The sequence below is a fragment of the Penicillium robsamsonii genome (assembly GCF_028829455.1).
Source record: "Penicillium robsamsonii strain IBT 29466 chromosome Unknown utg000002l_segment0_segment0, whole genome shotgun sequence".
Taxonomy (NCBI): Eukaryota; Fungi; Ascomycota; class Eurotiomycetes; order Eurotiales; family Aspergillaceae; genus Penicillium; species Penicillium robsamsonii.
In genome coordinates, this window is record NW_026643220.1 from 494,801 (window position 1) to 511,953 (window position 17,153).

The following is a 17,153-nucleotide window of genomic DNA, read 5'->3' on the forward strand; positions in this document are numbered from 1 at the left end:
GCATCGAAATAACTCAGTCCCACCGGCTCTTACCCGCCAAAATCAAGATGTTTAACCGTGTTGGATCTTATGATGTGCCACTGACGCCTGCCCAGGCACTATATACATAGCCCCGGGTATTTCCAGAAGGGCTTTATCTCTCCGTGTCGCTTACATTGTATATCGTGTTCCACGATAGCCGACAGAAAATATCCCACGGTTAGTCAATGACGTCAGGTGGGATATATCCTAGGCAATGAGAATCCGAAGAAACTGATCTCGAGCCTTGCCCAGGATCAGACCCCCTGCACGTTTCTACTCAAATCAGCCGAGGTATTTTTATATACGATTTAAACTATGCTTTCGATTGGAATACCGTTTAGGGAAATCAACATTCACCGGGCTGCATGGAAGAGGAGTACAGTCTCAGGTGAGCTCAGACACGACATGGACCGTGGATGGTGGACACCCCAGGACGACGCATCCAGAAACGAAGATCGATCCATGGAACTATCCACAACTTGTTTTCTTATTGGTTATTCTATCACGGATGGATTTTTTTATTATTTCAATTACATTGTTTTCGTCTCTGGAGGAAGAGAAAAAAATAGAAGCGGAAAGGTCTGCGGGGCCAGGGAGGGGCAGAGGCTTGGTGGCGTTAATGATTTACTTCATCGATCCTTGGAAGGCTTCGAGGCTTTTTTGATTTTCCTTATATGCAAGTAACTTGCTCTAATAGACAATACCACAAGGGCTATACCTTATGCGTGACCTTGCATCTGGCTTAATCTGTAGATCTCTAGTTCTAGCCTACCATATAAGATACAGAATATTTATGGATTTCTTCCGGTAACCAACTCTGGTAGCTCTCCGCTTCCCGAGGCTCCTCTAAAAAAAAATAAAACCCTGTTATTAAACGTGGTACCTGTGTCATTCGTCCATATAAAGAGTTTTAGCCCCCCCTTCTTTTCATTCTCACTGATTGCAGCTGAGACCATTAAGAGGCTCTCACATTCGCTAGGACCCTTGCGAAGAACTCGACCCGCCAAACCAGAAATTTTCTGTCGGATTTGAATTATCCTTGCGTTGATTGATCGGAGACCTGATCCACTGCAAGTTTATTCACGATTACCTTTTGTGAACTTCCCTGACACAAAGCCTGCCGATTGCAGTTATATTGGCCAAAATTACATCCTTACACGACATACAAGTATGTCTGATAAGCCGATCTTTGTGGCTACACATCCACGAGCATGCTCGACAGCCTTTGAGCGAGTAAGAGATCCTAGATTCTACTTCCATTCTAAACAGATCTCTAACAGACGACAGGTCTTCATGACTCAACGAGATACTATTCAATGTGTCCATGAGCCATTCGGCGATGCATTCTACTACGGCCCGGAGCGTCTCTCCAGCCGATTCGCAGGCGATGAACATGCACAAGAACGCCTGGACAGTGGATTCGCCAACTCGACATATAGTACCGTGATGGATAGGCTCGAGCGAGAAACTACTCAGGTCCGACCCTTCTTTCTGCGTTGGAATCTCTCGCGTTCTTACCCATCCCCCTCCTAATGCTCTTCACGTTCTCCCCTGTGGATCGAACATGAGGGAAGATTCCTTACCTGTTTCCATTGTTATTTTACACCGCAGATGTAGCCCGAGGCAATCTGTCCCCTCCCCCCCCCCTCCCTTCCCTTCTACTACAAACTGTATATCACAGGCTGGTGCCGAAATATTGAACGACCATGGAGATCCACGAGGCGGAATGGAATGTTTGCACTTTTCGAGGGGATACTTACCTTGTCACAGGGAAAGAGAATCTTCATCAAAGATATCGACCACTATCTGCTTCCACCGAATGGCCAGCCCGGCAGCATCGCCCCGTCTCTGCTGCGCGTTAAGCGCGGAGTCGGGACCAACGGTGAGTCGCACAAGGCCAACGGTGTGAACGGTTCCTCAAACGGCACCAACGGCACGGCGAACGGTGTGAACAGTCACGAGATCAACGGCCACACCAACGGCGTGACCAGCGGAGCTTCCAAAGAACCCTATCCGTACGACACGCCAGCAGAGCCGGGCAATCCAACAGTGATGCCGCGCGAGCTGCAAGAGCAGTTCCACTGGGCGTTCCTAATCCGCGACCCACATTATAGCGTGCCGTCGTACCTGCGGTGCACAATCCCACCTCTGGACGAAGTGACCGGGTTCCACAACTACGACCCTCTGGAGGCCGGGTATGACGAGCTGCGGCGGCACTTCGATTATCTGCTCGAGAGTGGGTTGATCGGGCCCCAGGTTGCCACACGAGCGGATCTGAACGCCCAGGCTGAGCCCCAGGCGACGACTGGCGTTGAGGTGTGTGTCATCGACGCGGATGATATGCTCGACGAGCCTGCGAAGACCATCGAGGCTTTCTGCAACAGCGTTGGTTTGCCGTATAGCCCGGAGATGTTGACGTGGGATACGGAGGAGGACCATGCCGTTGCTCGTAATGCGTTTGAGAAGTGGCGTGGGTTCCATAATGATGCTATTGAGTCGAAGGCTCTGGTCCAGAGAGCTCATGTAAGTTTTTTTTATTCGTTCTGATGGAATGGGGATGTGAAGGCATTGGGGACTTTGAGGCTAACACTCTTCATAGAAACGTGCTGTCAAGACTGAGGAGCAGTTTGACGCCGAGTGGCAGAAGAAGTATGGTGAGAAGCAGGCTGCTCTCATCCGCCGGACAGTCGACGCCAACATGGCCGACTACCTGTACCTCAAGGGATTCGCCGTGAAGGTTTAGAAAGAGACACCGGCGAGTCGTTTGTAGCGCAAAGGGTCAGGAAATGAGTGAAATGGGAAAGAAAGAGGAGCTGAGGGGCACTTACCCCATATAATCTCTTATTGACCGCTCCTTTGTGAGAGCGATATGAGAATGATTTAGTCCGGATGGCGCCATCTCCACGGGGATTGGTTGATGACTATGACGATCTTGCATATTTTCTTAGTACTTCCATACCATTTCCATTTGCTATCTTTCAAGTTTCTGGGGTGTATTCTGTAGTTTGCGTAAGATACATGGGCTATTGTAACTGTACCGTGTATCTTCACAGGGGTACGATAATACTAGCCTGAGGCCGATGTTGGCTTCCCACCTGACAATTCCTTAAATAAGCCATTACTATGTGGCCCTGGAGGTCAGTTATTTCCTCATCCTCCTTCCCTTTCTTTACTACCTATCGAAGTATCTGTACACTTCCCAACCCCATGCAGAAAGTCAACCTATTCTTTTGGGAGTAGGATGTTTTGTGATGAACAATGCGATGGAAAGTCAGGCTAGGAAGACATCTTGGCACATCCCTTCCCTGCTAGCTGGTACCGAAGGTACAACTACTCCTATGCGAAAATGCAAGGCTCGAAGGAAAGCCCTGGAGGGCAATCTTGGAAGTGGCACTGCCTTTTTAACTGCCTTTTTAAGCGAGAATGTCAGGCTCTAAAAGGGCTACAATCACCAGCTTAAATGTTCACGTTAACAGAATCATAGAATTTCTTGAGGTGTCAATATATCACGAAGTGTCAATATATCACTCAAAGTACAAATATAACCACAGTCCTCTTTGAAGTACCAAAATTGATGGGTAAAAAGTCAAGTCGGCAACATATCCTGAGACAGTACTACACGCCCTATTTTTGAACCTTGGCGCCAGCCTTGAGGGCACTGTTTGGCACGTAGAGAGGCATCGAATCCTCCCAGATGGAATCAGTGAGCACCCGCTTATTCGATCCATCAACATCCATAACGACGATTTGACCATAAGGCTGGAAAGTTTGATCATAGAGAGCACACTCGTATTGGAAGCCGAACATGCCAGAAGAGAAGGCAATGCGACCATCCCAAGTCCAGACTGCATGAGCGTCATTGGCACCACTACTGGTGAGAACCTTGACATCAGATCCATCAGTGCGCATAGTGCAGATGTCGTAGTTGTAATCACTGGTCTTGCGAGTGAAGACGATTCTCGTTCCGTCGGGGGAGAAGGAAGGCAGGTTATCCCACTCGTTACTCAAGACAGAGGTCTTGCGAGTTTCCAGATCCAGAAGACGGAGTCCGAGCTGGGATCTGTCACCCAGAGTCGAGTTTGTGCCCCACACACGGAAGACGATCTTTTTTCCGTCATGTGAGAAGCTGGGGAAGCCGGAGTTGATCATGCTGCTGTTGCTGGAGAGGGTTGAGTTGCTCTCGGTCAGGACTTCGGAGTAAGTGCCATTGGCAGTGGCTCGTACGAGCCAGCCGCCGCCGGTTGCGCGACCTTGGAACCAGAAGCCTACTCCAAAGGTGACCCACTTGCCATCGGGTGACCAGGCCGGGTTGAAGGCGCCTGCGGTACCCACGGCGACTGACTTTGGGTCAATGAAGTCGGATTCCATGACGTTGTAGATTAGGCCCTCGTTGGTTCCATTGGCATTGAAAGAAACGACGGAAGAGTTTCCAAGCTGTTTCTCGGTCAGGGCAATCGTGTTGGTGTTGGATAGCTGTGGGAAGACGTCTGTAAAGCGGTATTCCCACTCCGAGTCCCAGCTGTACAGCTTCTTGTCCATAGGGCGGACAGTCCAGGCGGTCTTTTCATAGACGACCTTCTTGCCGTCGGCAGACCAAGCAGGAGAGCGGATTACCTCACTAGAGGTGTTCACATATCCACCGGCAGTAGTGTGGAAGCCTTCGACACCGGCACCCTTGGCGAAGTAGGCGACGGTGCTGTCAGAAATATATTGGGGGAAGCTCCTCACGCTCGCTCCTTCAGCTTCCACGCGGCGGTCAGCGCCTGTGGCAAACTCCACCGAGACAATGGTAGAGTTGGCGGAGTTAAGTGACTCAGGACGGTGAGCGCTCCAGGTATTCTCACGAGTAATTTCGTAGAAGAGAATACGCTCGCCATCAGGCGACCAGTTGGGCGAACCGAGACAATAACCGGGCTTCGACACGACGGAACGGAAATCAGATCCATCGGGGCGGATAGCGTAGATGGACAGCTCCTGTGTATGTTCCCAGCCACTCACACCTTGGAAGACCGGGTCTCCGTGTCCGTACCAGCCCGAGTTACGGTCCGACGAGAAAGCAATCCATTCACCGTCAGGAGACCACGAAGGGCGGAAGTAACCATTAGGAAGAGAATCATTGGCGGCGGTCAAGGCAGTATCTGTGAGATTCCATTTCTTGCCACTCTCCAGATCCATGACCCAGATGTTAGCCTTGTAGCCATTAGCAGTGGACACATAGGCGATTTGCTTTCCATTTGGAGACATGACGACTCCATCTTCCACCGAGGATGTTGCTACCAGCTCCTCAAGATCAGATCCGTTTGTCCGGACGCGGTAGATATCCGAATTACCATCACCATTGCGTTCTCCGGTGAAGGTAATCCATTCTCCATCGGGGGAGAACGTGGCATGGTATTCGTAGATAGGATTGGAGAGAAGAGGACGCTCATCGGTGCCATCAGCGTTGGCAACATACAGCTCTGATGTCCCGGGGGCAATGCGGTTCATATAAAAGATGCCTTTCTTGTCAGACGGCGCCTGGGACGGAGTGTGTGTCTGTGGTGGAGGCGTGCTCTTCTTTTCAAGGCTCCTCTGCTCTGCATATGGGCAAATAGCCCATGCTGGTGGCAGAACAAGGCCCAAAAGGGCAACTGAAGCGGGAAAACGCATAATAAGAAGAAATGAGCGCACCACAGCAGTTCAATAACCTGGGCCCGTTATTTTCTGGCACTGCTAGCTATACTTATACATAAAAGAATCCGCAAAGGAAAAAGGTCTGAAGGACCGATCGCTTCCCTCTAGGGCCGTAGTGCACTTCTTTCCTCCGACAGGCCCACCTTCGCGTAATGAAATCCACGTTATTAGCGGGACCTTTCATCTTATCTGATGAAGCAAGCTAGCAACTCTCCACCACTGAGAAGCCCTGTACAATATTGACCCTTCATCTGATTGGTCTTACCAAGTGAAGCTGGGACTTGCAAGACTCAAAACAAGGCAATGATCATCGTGGCTTGAGATGGATGGAGAAAGGCTCTTCCGCTGGTTACTGGCAACATTGTTGTCGTGATGGTTTAGACCATGATATGTTCTATTCTTGCTTGTCTGATGCACCTGCATACACTTCCAACAACGTCCAGGCATGCTATGCTGTATGTAGATCGATCCGATCCTGCAATTCTTACGCAGTGAAGATGTCAAATGGGGCTCGGATATCGGAGCGTGAAACCTGCCAAGTAAATCGGCACTGGAAATGCCTCTAGTCCTGCGCAATATCCTGCTAGCACAGGTAACTCCGCTGATTTCGTTCGTCAATACAAGCCACCGGGCTCGAAGGTCGACGGCCGACGGAATTCCCTGTCTTGGCAAATACTACCATTGGTTTAGCAGCGGTTCTCATCGTTGCTGCATTCTGAACCGCGTAAACTTTGCACTGACATACTCGGAGTCCGAATATCGGTCGAGATTGCCGGATTTAGGGGGTTGAAACGTCGATCGAAGGTGGAGCAGTCTCACTGTCTTGGCAGTAGGCTTGTGTCATATGTTCAATGGGGTTGATGGAGCTTGGATGTACATATGTACTTTGTAGCGTGTTGACAATATATGGTACTTTGGCTAGAAAAGCACTCCTACTATAGCTTCCTATTCAGTTCTATACGACCATTTCTAAAGGAAGTATACCGGGACATAAAGTGTGTTTGAAACACACTATGCTCTCAACTAATATGGGAAGCGATAGTAGGTATTGATATGATGAGGTGAATACAAGTTAGAGGAATCCGAACATTTTCGGCTCCAAGTGTTGGAGGCTGCAGACTTGAATTACAACTCCCAGTCGATAGAGATGGGAATAAGCTGGGAGACTTAAGGGTTTTCTTCTCTGGCAGTAAAGGTGGAGATGATATGAGATCCTAGCTCTTGCAAATGCTTGCGCGGATCCCCCAACTATATATGTTAAAGGGTTATTGCCTATAGCATTGTTATTACAGACTTATTGTTGATGCCTTTGATTGCCATGGACATAAGGTTCCCCCAGATCTTATAACCCCCAGACAAGGATGTGATTCAGGATACTCTAGCGAGGTAAGCAGATCAAGTTGAACGAAGAAGGAAAGTGTTTATATAGTGATTGCTTTCATGAATTTGCAACTTAGCACAGAGACGTGGAATGCAGCCGGCTAATGGGTCCAAGGGAGGAAGCAATGCCACAGCCTTGGAGGGTCTAGAATAGTCTGTCGAACAGCAATGCTCTTACAATAGGCACAAAACCCAATGAAACTATTTATTTAGTATTCGGAATAATCTAAGATAAGAAAACTTTCGGCCTTCGTTAAAATTGTACCTTCATCCAAAAGTACAAATGACCATAGGAACCAATTCATCCAAGCCAACTTTCTTCATACCGCACTGTAGCCACCCCGCGAGCCCGCTCCTTGCAGAGTATTGACCACACGACGGAGCCAGTCCTGGAAGAGGTATGGGATGTCGCGGATGGTGTCGCCGTGGGGGAGGAGGTCCCAGCCACGGGCACCGTAACGGTTGTAGTTGAGCCAGGAACCGAAGATGAGGTATGCGGCGATGCAGAGGAAGGCACTAAATAGATTGATTAGCAGGACGTTCCAATACAGAAGCAACAAGGAAGTAAAGTTCCTAGGAACCAAGCAAGACTCACATGATGAGCAACCAGGTAAAGAAACCCCAGCTCTTAGAGCCAGGAGTATCGCCCTTCTCCTTCTCGAACTCATCGCAGGCGTACTTTGTGCGCCAATCCAGTCTCAGAATGTAGGTATCATCATCCGACGGAGCAAAGCTCTTGAACTGCAGACTGCTGCTGTTATTGTTTCCCGATGTGCCGTTTCCCGACGGCACAGCACCGACTTCCTCGCCGTCCGCTCGCCGTTGTCGCTCCTTCTCCGAATCCTCTGCAATCGTATGCAGACCCTCCAGTCCAGATCGCTCATGGTCGCACTGGAAGTCAATGATAGCAGCTGCCTTCTTGAACTTCTGGTCATTGAGATCTGCCTTGTATGCGCCACCTTCCAGTTTCACGCGCAGTCCCTCGGTCTCTGGGTCGATATCCTTCAATCGCTTCGGTTCTGGGTTCTTCGGGTCTTTGCCAGCAGGGTCAAGCCCGACGATCGAGAAACCAAACGTAGAACCGCCATTTCCGTCCTTCGGTGTTCGGTGCACGAATCCGCAAGCTGAAAATATACATCATTTAGCATGATCACCCCAAGCAGAAGACCACTTCAACATGGTCACGTCATGCCGACCAGGAACGTACCGTTTTTGCCAGTTCCGCACGTCGCACCGTCATACCGCGCAGCGCCCTCGAGAACATTGCAGATATTCAATCGGTAGGTCGTATTTGTCACGTAGTCATCGGTCGTGACGCTGTCAGTCAACTCGTGGACGCCTTTTAGGGGACTGAGATCGTATTTGTAATTGTCGATCTTGATGTCCGCGCAGTCGAAGCCTGACGCAGTTGCAGATGCCAGGCTTGGTAGGATGGAGAGGAGGAGCGAAACTCCGTTTGATTGTATTCGCATTTTGATTAATGTGTCGCTGGCTGGGTCGCGAAGGGTAGGATGGAAGGGCCGATGGAAGCTGGGATGAGGCTTTTGCGCAGGAGCTCGATAGCTCAGATGGGGATGGTCACGAGCAGGAATGTACACAGAACAGGTGTGACCAGTGCAATTAAATCAAAACTGGAGCGATTTAGTTACTGATTCGGGGGTTTGAAGTTGAACAGTGACGATGACGAGGTTCTTGTTCCTGCGGAGGTGTTTCGTTTCTCCGGTGGCGGTGTTTTGGCACTAAAAAAAAGTGATGCCTACACTCTACTCGAATGAAGATGCCTTGAAGTATTTGAATCGATTTCTGGCGTTGAATCACTTTTACCAATGTCCTTTCTGCTCTTTAAGAGAAAATAAGAGCTATTATGATGTCACCCAAGTACCCGATGGCCTACCCAACCTGGTGTATGAGATGTAACGTACATAAATTAGAGAAGAATTGATAGATCCCGAGAAATCAGCAGCAAGAATACCTGATAATACTCTATATATAACCTAAATACTGTATAGATCCTCTATTCCACCTTGATACCAACGCTCATCCAGCTCATCGCCACGCACGGACCACCCACTCAAACCCGATATCAAAAGCGCAAACCAACCAACCCGCAACGAGGACAGCGCAAAGTCCAAATATAAAAGAACAGACAAATCCCCCAACCAAATCCAACCAAATCCCCCCCACTAAACAGTCAAGATGGTGCAGCCGCGCATGGTAAGTCGACCCCCACCAAGCTCAAGCGCGACAACACCCCGCCAAAGTCCAGCTGTCCAGCTAACCGAATCAACGCGCAGCTCACAAAAGCGGACGAGTCATCAGCCAATGATGAGAATGAAGTCCGTCGCGAGGATCAGGAGAAGATTAACCGCTTCAGTCGATTGCATCAGCGCGAGACTGTGCTTGAGGAGCAGTTGAAGGGGAAGCAGGTATGGAAATATCCTTTTGGGAACTTGCTTTCTGCTATGTATTGCATCTTTTACTAACTAGGCTATAGAAGGACAAGGAGGATTTGGAAGAGGTTTCGATGGAGTTGGAGCTTGCTGATGAAGATGAGCTTGTGCCGTAAGAAATACCCTCTCTCGTCTCCTTTTTCTATTTTTCATTTTTCTCATATATGTTGCTATGTTCCCTTGTGGCTCTTCTCTGCGATTCTGATTTTGGGGGATTGCAAAGAAAGCCCAAAATCAAAAGAATAGAAAAAGAAAAGAAGCTGTCACTAACAAGAACACAGTTACAAAATCGGCGACTCATTCTTCCAACTACCACTACCAGACGCGCAGGCAATGCTCTCCTCATCAACAGAGAAGATTGATGCCGATGTCTCCAAGCTAGAGGACTCTCTTGGTGAGCTGCGCGAGGAAATGCAACAGCTGAAGGTTGCGCTGTATGCGCGGTTTGGTCGGAGCATTAACCTGGAGACTTAATTGAGATGAACTGGATGTATTACCACTCTTACTTTTTGTCTCTTGAGACTTGTTTCTCGTTATTTTCTTCTATCTATCTGAAAAATGGGGATCGAGGTTGGACAATCTTCAACTGTTGTCTAGATAAGGTACGCGGAATGGATGAACTTGATGACAGGTTAGATGGCATGGCATCTGCTGCATATCTACTCATATTTATGAGTACATGGAGGTATGAATATGTAGATAGAACTGGATATTATAAGTCAAATGAGGACCACAGCTCGTCAATATCATTCAAACAAAACACGATAGTCAAGAGGTATCTAGGAGGGCAAAAGAGAAAAAGAAGGGAAAAGAAGAAAAGAGAAAACCACAAACAGGAACCGCCAACGAAACCAGTAGGCAAAACAAATGGCTCCATCAAACCGTGGCATATATTTAAGAACGGCACAGGTTCCGCGAGAATCAACGCAGATAACGCCTATTAGCCAGTGCAATTGAGTCTGGTCATCCGGTTAGGTGTATCTGACCAGTTCACCGATTCAAGACCAATGCGACGGAAATTCAAATAAAAAAAAACTCAAGTCATGGCCATGCTTCTGTTCGCCGATGATGTCGTGGGCCTCGTCCAGGGGGGATTTATATACGGCGCGCGTATTTGTGTTTTTTTATGTGCTTCCCGTGTGCGAAAGTGAATAGATCACCGGAACTTGGCACGGCAGCGACCCATGATCTCGTTTTGACAGACTAGTTCGGCGCTGAATTCACTGCCGTCTAGTGTGAGGTAGATGTCAAAGTAGACACGGTAGAAGATGCCTTGTGGTGTGTCCATGCGCTCGAAGTCAGTCTCGAGGTTCTTGCGCGACAGATCGGATGTGAGTGTGACGACTTCCTTGATGCCTAGGGAAGGTATTAGTAATGCGTACAAAGAAAATGGAATCCGCTCAACTTACGTGGATCCTTGGTGTACTCGGGACACACGTCCTCATCACAAGCGTAAAGCACATCCTCGTACATGAGGGTGGCGCCAGGTGCAACTTGACGGAAGAAGCTGACCTTGACTGGTTCGCCGATTCTGACACGCTCCCCCTTTTGAACGAAAATCTGGCGGGTGTACTTGCATCGATCGCGGCCATCCAAACTGGGCACACGGTACTGTTCCGGGTGATAGCCTTCCTTGAATGGCTGAAGCGTGGCCATAAGGTAGTGCCGACGTGCTACACGATGTGTGATGACCCGCTCAGTAATACCTGCGGTAACTGCACCCTTCACAATCGCAGCTACAGAGTCCATCGGGCGGACCACCTTTGTCTGATATTGTGGCGGCACGTGGAGCTTGATCTGCTGGAAGAGGTATTCTGAAGCACCAAATCCACCAACGACCAGAACGTTCTACAAACGTGTTAGCTCTGTACTGAAAACTAAGCCTAGATACCCGTACCTGGATCAAACGGTTCTGTGCTTGAATGGCGATAATCTGGTTGCGGACCAACTCGAGGATACGATTCACAACAGGCTCAAAGCACTGAAGGATCTCCTCGTTCATGAAGGTCATGTATCCCTCTTCGATGCCAGCATCGGGGAAGTCAGCCTCGATACCCACATCCACTGCCCATTTTTGCCCGTTGTTGCGGAAGTCAGCCTTGATGCGGTTCTCAAAGTCCATGATACACTTCGCATAGACCTTTCCCGCAGTCCGAGAGCCATCCGGCAGCTTCATCTTACGGATCTTCGCGCGCAAGATGTTACTGAAATTCCGATTCAGTGCTGTTGAACCACACGAGTCACCAGACCCGGCAGTACATTCCATCACACTGAAAGGCTGCTCTTCCTCGACCTCGTATGCAATCAAATCCACAGTACCGCCACCGCAATCCACGATCAAAATAGCGTCGCCCACCTTCAGGTTGAGCAGTCCGCTTTTGGCACAGAACAAGGCCGCTGCTTCGGGTTCTGAGACTAGTGTAAGACGGTTATCATTCTCGTCGCGCAAGAAGCCAGCTTGAATAGCAGCAGTCCGGGTGGCAGCCTTGCCGGCGTCATTCCAGATAGCCGGTACGGTCAGGTAGTATCGGATATTGCGTTCCTCGCGCGTGAACACTTCTCCTAGAGCCTTTTGCAACTGAGCGCGAATGGCTTGTCGTAGCTTGAAGAGGTAATCGGCAGCGACATCGATTTCGGACTTGCCCGGGGGCAGGGGAGGTAGGTTGATGGGATCAATATAGGTATTTCCAGAGAGCATAAGTTGGAGTTTGAACCACTCGACTTTCTGCACTTGGGGCTTGGGGTATCCGGTCGGGGCGAGAGCGTCGGCAATATCGGGGCCCCATCCTACTACCTTTTGGTATTGGTCGTAGTAGAGGACAGTCGGAATCTAGCAGAGAGAAAACCTGTTAGCACTCACGTTCATGGAGGATACTTGCTCACGCTCACCTTTTGTTTTGCGTGGGTTCCGGCGCCGGGCCATTCCGTGATGATGTCCTCGCTTGCCTGGTTGTTGGTCGCAAATGCATATGCGACACCTGAGAAGGTTGTGCCGAAGTCAATACCGACAATCAGTTGGGCCTTGCTCCGATCCCCACCCTCAACCTCGACCGCAGGGTTGCGCCCTGGATACTGGTTGTTTGACAGTGGGGCGGGAATACTGGGAGCCATCTGCTGCTGCATGCCGTAGCCGGGCGGGCCATTCATGGGAGCATTAGGATATTGAAGGTTTGTTGTGATGGGGGAGTCTGTTGTTGACCATGTACCATTGGGCTCGTTGGTCGGTTGTTTGTGTAACTTGGCGGTCGGCCTAACTGTTGTTGGTTCATTGGAAGACTTGTTGATGAACTGTGACCGGAAGGGGGTGGGGAACTAGGGGTAGGAGTTGCAATGGGGTTGGAATTAGGAGTCTTATGTTTGTTCCTAAAGCCAAATGACTTAAATCGGGAACTCATGAGATCCATGTGAGGCGACAAAAGAGGGAAAGAGAATGGAAGGGGAAGAAAGATGAAAGAGGGGGGAAAGTGAGGCTGAGGTTTACGGTAAATTGTGGAGATCAAAGAAACCCTGAATATATATATAACAATAAGATAAATAGGGAATTAAAACTGAAGATTATCCTGAAACAGGTTATAACTACTAGGACATCCTCCATACACGAAAATCCAATGTGAGTTATAACATACATACTCAAATTCATACAATCTCACCATTCTTGGCACTTCTCTCCGCGGGGTAGAAAGTATACATGTTCATTGTGAACATGAACTATGTACATATAACGAGGTATAGGTCTTTCTCTCTCCTATTTTTGAATATGTACCCAAGGTCAATCCTCAGGTTAGGTCCTTTCTTTGTCTCGAGTTTTGGCCCCCAAAAGGCGAAAAAAAAACCCGCCCAAAAAACAGGGCAAAATCAGCCTTGTCTAGCATATGTTGTACCTATGTGTCTGAATTACAGGGGTTTGTCCGCTTTCTGACCAGCCCTCCCATTTAAACCTTTCGCGCCACCCAGTGTGAGGGCTGATAAAGATTCTGAAGCATGCTGTTCGGGTCCTGAATATAACCACAAGCCTTCCGATCGCCACGCTTTTCGAGGTGGAAACCCATGCGCTCCACAAGGTTCAGCACTTCGTCCTCGGATAACTCCACATTTCCTGGCTCGCCAATCCCAGCCCCCTCGTATCCGGACTCATTCCCTCTACGGGAGTGACCGTCGTCGAAATGCCATAATAGTGGGCCCACGTTGATCCAGAGCCCGTTGGGCTTGAGGCTATGTCGGATCGTCTCGATATACCGAATGAGGTTTGGTGCCGTGTCAATGAAGAAGACAGTTGTTACTGCATCAAACATCTCGTAATTGTTTGGCTGGGTATACAATACGGTAAAATCCGCTGCGGACATGGACATCGCACCGAAGCGACGACCAGCATTGGTAGCCTCCTGCATGGCCAATCCGGGGTGCACGTCGGGGATCATAACTTGTTGGAGTTGCTGTGCTCGGGATTGGAGATTGGAGAAATGCAAGGCAAAAGGATGAAGGGCATGCTTTGCCGGCCCGTCGGTATGGTTCAGAATCCAGCTGCTGGCTAGCAGCTGGTGGTAGGAAATCTCATTTCCCTCGGCGTCATAGCCTGCCATACAGATCTCGAAAACTAAACGGCCCAGGCCAGCACCAGGGACCAGGACACGGATTTCCTCTCCGCTATCACTCCTCGTCCGAAACTCCTCGTTGAGAACCTGGAGCACGGGGTCATAGCAGACTTCCCTCTCAGGTCGCCCTTCGACACTCCAGTCACGATAGAACTGGCGTATCGTTGAGTGCGCTTTGTTGACATCTGATGAAGTTGCTATGTCATGCCAATTTTGAGTAGGATTCGTTTTGTCGGGGTTTGCAGCAAGACCAAATGACTGGAGACCCAGCGCCAGAATTGCATCCGCGATATCGGCATTTGTATCGATGGCATCGTCCACCTTATTGAAGTTATTAAGAATGGAGAATGGAGGCTCCGAGAGCATCTGCCAGTGTGCCGAGGGCAGGGCATAGAAAGCTTGCCGTCGACGATGAGTAGTATTCATATGTGCATTTCGCCGATACTGTCTGTGGGTGGGTTAGCCAAAACCATTGCGGTTGCATGTACGAAGTAGGCACTTGGTCATTTTAATCCGACGCAGAAGCTACAAGCCAACAAAACATGTGTTGTAACTAACTGTCTACCCACGTACCGGAATGAGTCAAACGCAGCAAATAGTACCCTACGCTCTTCGGGATCAGCAAAAGGGTCGAAGTCCCCTCCCCAACTGCTCTCCCCCTCCCCGGTCTGGGGCCTTTCATGCTCAGATGCCATGAGGTTAGAGTAGCTCCACGTCTAACGACACTGCTCAATACTACAGAGTCACACTCTCTCTGAGAGAGATGACAGTGACAAAAAAGAAACAATTCTGGGAGAAACAACGAGAAGAGAGAGACCAGAGAAAGTATATGGAGGGGCAGACAAAACAAGTGGACAATCCTTCCCAAGGCCAATGACTCCTATTGGGTCAATTTGCTTTACCGCTGCGCTCTCCGCCTTTCTATCTGGAAGATAAACACTATAGGATGGATGTATACGTACTAAGCTATACCTGCATATGTAATTAACCAGGTATAGGAATGTACGGAGATATGTATTTATTTGTAAAAGGCTATGAGGGCGAGTCAGGTAATCTTCATCCGCCTCATATTTAATAGTCGCCGTGGGTCTTTGTCATATACATACCCAGGTACTCAGTAGGAGCTTTGTAGATCTTGTCTATTTGATGTAGAACCAGCGTGTAGTAAATATAGAGAGCAACATGAATAGGAGATCGAGAGTACCAATGAGGTATTAGACCTCGGGAGGCAAGAAGACAATGGTTTTCTGCCAGCATTAACACTGGGGGCCAATAGGAATTATGTCGTGAGTGGCTGTTGTGGCGCACCGTAACACTGCCAGGGCGGGGGATTTGATATTCAATGTTCCAACTTTCAACTTGTCTAAATACCATTCTCGTCTTTTCTTTCTTACATATTTCTTTCCTTGAACGAAGAACCGATAATAAAAAATAAGCATGGCGACCGAAGCTTCAGCCATTCCTTTCGCGGAACCAGCCACTCCTAGCGTCAAACCTCAAGAGATCTCGTTCACCTTGCCCAAAGCTTTTCATACAACAGCACATGTTCACTTGAGTTTCCTGGGCCACTGTGCCATGGTATTCCTGGCTACCTCATCACCGGCTGATTCAGGTGGCTCTATCAAGCCAATGGGGAGTTTCGTCTATGCGATGCCCGATGTAAGTACCGTACCTGTCATTTGGAATTATTTGTCATATTCCCAGTAAAGGAAATGCCATTCTCTCATACCATAAATTATGGACACGAGATGGCATCGTTGTTTGGCATAGCTCCAAAATGGCTGTTCCCTGTTCAGTTCGAAGTGGAATATGCTGCAATCTACCGCACAGCCCAAACTCAAGCGCCAATTAGGCAGGAGATTTGTCATGCTAAACATGTCTCCGAATCTGATCATTGGAATTTTCTGTTCTTTTTCCAACAGAACTATTTGCTTTATCGGGATATGGCTGACATCTATTTAGCGCACTTCACCCAAGTCGACAATATCAACAACGCTCTACACATCACCATCTAGCATTGAATACACAACCCGCATAGCCAAGATCTTGGCTCGTCGGTTTTCCATCCCGGTCTATGTTGGCTGTAGTATTGACCCACATGGGATGGGGTTGGAAGTCGCGGAGGAAATGGAAGGGCTGACCAAGATCGTCAACGTGATCATGGAGAAATGGGAAGAGCACAAGCAAGAGACGGCTGGAAGTGCTAACTAAATGTCCCTGGAACGAAACAACCGTCCACCGATTAAAAATCACATATCTAATTGGAACCATTACTCAATCCCCTGGTTTTGACTGAATTTTTCTTTTTGATCTTTCTCATACAGACACTTTTTACTATCTTTTGTTTGACTGTTTCCTGCAAACATCCATGGTATCTATTGGATTTTATCGATGCAATGATCCAAGCTTTGTGGTATCCTTGACACAGGGACCACAATCACTAGTAGAATAGGCCAGGCATGAACTTCTACAATGACTGCAAAGGCGACCTCTCCTACCCATTTAAACCCAATTCAACTTCCGACCGAACTCAATACAATCAGCACAAGTACCAACATTCTAGCATCAACAGCGGTCCCTGTACGTCACACGCTGAAGCGAGTCATGTACATGGGATAGACACAACACGGTCGTCAACTCACACAAATGACTTCTACAATCCTGGCTCCAGCTTCAGTATCCGCTTACTGATTGGCTCTTTCGGAGAGTGTTACCTATAGGTACTTGATGGGTGTGATGGGGGAAAGCATGAATGAACGCTGTGGATACATCACCTTCGATTCTAGTTCTACCGGATGTGCTTTCACTTCATGCGCCGAATTGCAAGCGTCAGGAAGGCTGATGTTAAGCTATTATCGATGGCTTGGTCACAGATTCTAAGAACCCTCTATTTGATCCCGAGATTGCCACGTCTTCCGTCCGGCTAGAGAACGCCGAATCTTTATTGGAAGATAAAAAAAAATGGGGGTAAGCTTTTTTATAGGCTTGTGGTGGGAGTGACTCGCGCAGGCAGCCTCTAGTCCACCGGACAAGGCGC

The 17,153-nt window shown here is 48.8% G+C and overlaps 7 protein-coding genes across 7 annotated transcripts; 3 read left to right on the forward strand and 4 right to left on the reverse strand.

Moving 5' to 3' along the window:
- Window positions 1-1,191: 1,191 nt before the first annotated feature.
- N7447_003425 (uncharacterized protein) lies at window positions 1,192-2,764 on the forward strand (the record flags this gene model as incomplete). The annotated part of the gene is made up of 4 exons (XM_057227700.1): window positions 1,192-1,254; window positions 1,309-1,497; window positions 1,639-2,544; window positions 2,621-2,764. The coding sequence occupies 4 exons, from the start codon at window positions 1,192-1,194 to the stop codon at window positions 2,762-2,764; spliced, it is 1,302 nt and encodes a 433-aa protein (XP_057087041.1).
- Window positions 2,765-3,645: 881 nt separating this feature from the next.
- Window positions 3,646-5,670, reverse strand: N7447_003426 (uncharacterized protein; the record flags this gene model as incomplete). Its single annotated transcript, XM_057227701.1, has 1 exon — window positions 3,646-5,670. One exon carries the CDS (start codon window positions 5,668-5,670, stop codon window positions 3,646-3,648), a length of 2,025 nt encoding a protein of 674 aa, XP_057087042.1.
- Window positions 5,671-7,394: 1,724 nt separating this feature from the next.
- Window positions 7,395-8,546, reverse strand: N7447_003427 (autophagy-related protein 27; the record flags this gene model as incomplete). Its single annotated transcript, XM_057227702.1, has 3 exons — window positions 7,395-7,590; window positions 7,670-8,198; window positions 8,282-8,546. The coding sequence occupies 3 exons, from the start codon at window positions 8,544-8,546 to the stop codon at window positions 7,395-7,397; spliced, it is 990 nt and encodes a 329-aa protein (XP_057087043.1).
- Window positions 8,547-9,270: 724 nt separating this feature from the next.
- On the forward strand, window positions 9,271-9,998 carry N7447_003428 (tubulin-binding prefolding complex subunit GIM3; the record flags this gene model as incomplete). Its single annotated transcript, XM_057227703.1, has 4 exons — window positions 9,271-9,288; window positions 9,369-9,500; window positions 9,569-9,636; window positions 9,806-9,998. 4 exons carry the CDS (start codon window positions 9,271-9,273, stop codon window positions 9,996-9,998), a joined length of 411 nt encoding a protein of 136 aa, XP_057087044.1.
- Window positions 9,999-10,680: 682 nt separating this feature from the next.
- Window positions 10,681-12,671, reverse strand: N7447_003429 (Hsp70 family protein; the record flags this gene model as incomplete). The annotated part of the gene is made up of 4 exons (XM_057227704.1): window positions 10,681-10,880; window positions 10,934-11,372; window positions 11,422-12,354; window positions 12,414-12,671. The coding sequence occupies 4 exons, from the start codon at window positions 12,669-12,671 to the stop codon at window positions 10,681-10,683; spliced, it is 1,830 nt and encodes a 609-aa protein (XP_057087045.1).
- A 785-nt stretch (window positions 12,672-13,456) lies between these two features.
- Window positions 13,457-14,811, reverse strand: N7447_003430 (uncharacterized protein; the record flags this gene model as incomplete). Its single annotated transcript, XM_057227705.1, has 2 exons — window positions 13,457-14,564; window positions 14,690-14,811. 2 exons carry the CDS (start codon window positions 14,809-14,811, stop codon window positions 13,457-13,459), a joined length of 1,230 nt encoding a protein of 409 aa, XP_057087046.1.
- Window positions 14,812-15,553: 742 nt separating this feature from the next.
- Window positions 15,554-16,327, forward strand: N7447_003431 (proteasome assembly chaperone 4 family protein; the record flags this gene model as incomplete). Its single annotated transcript, XM_057227706.1, has 2 exons — window positions 15,554-15,775; window positions 16,079-16,327. 2 exons carry the CDS (start codon window positions 15,554-15,556, stop codon window positions 16,325-16,327), a joined length of 471 nt encoding a protein of 156 aa, XP_057087047.1.
- Window positions 16,328-17,153: the final 826 nt, after the last annotated feature.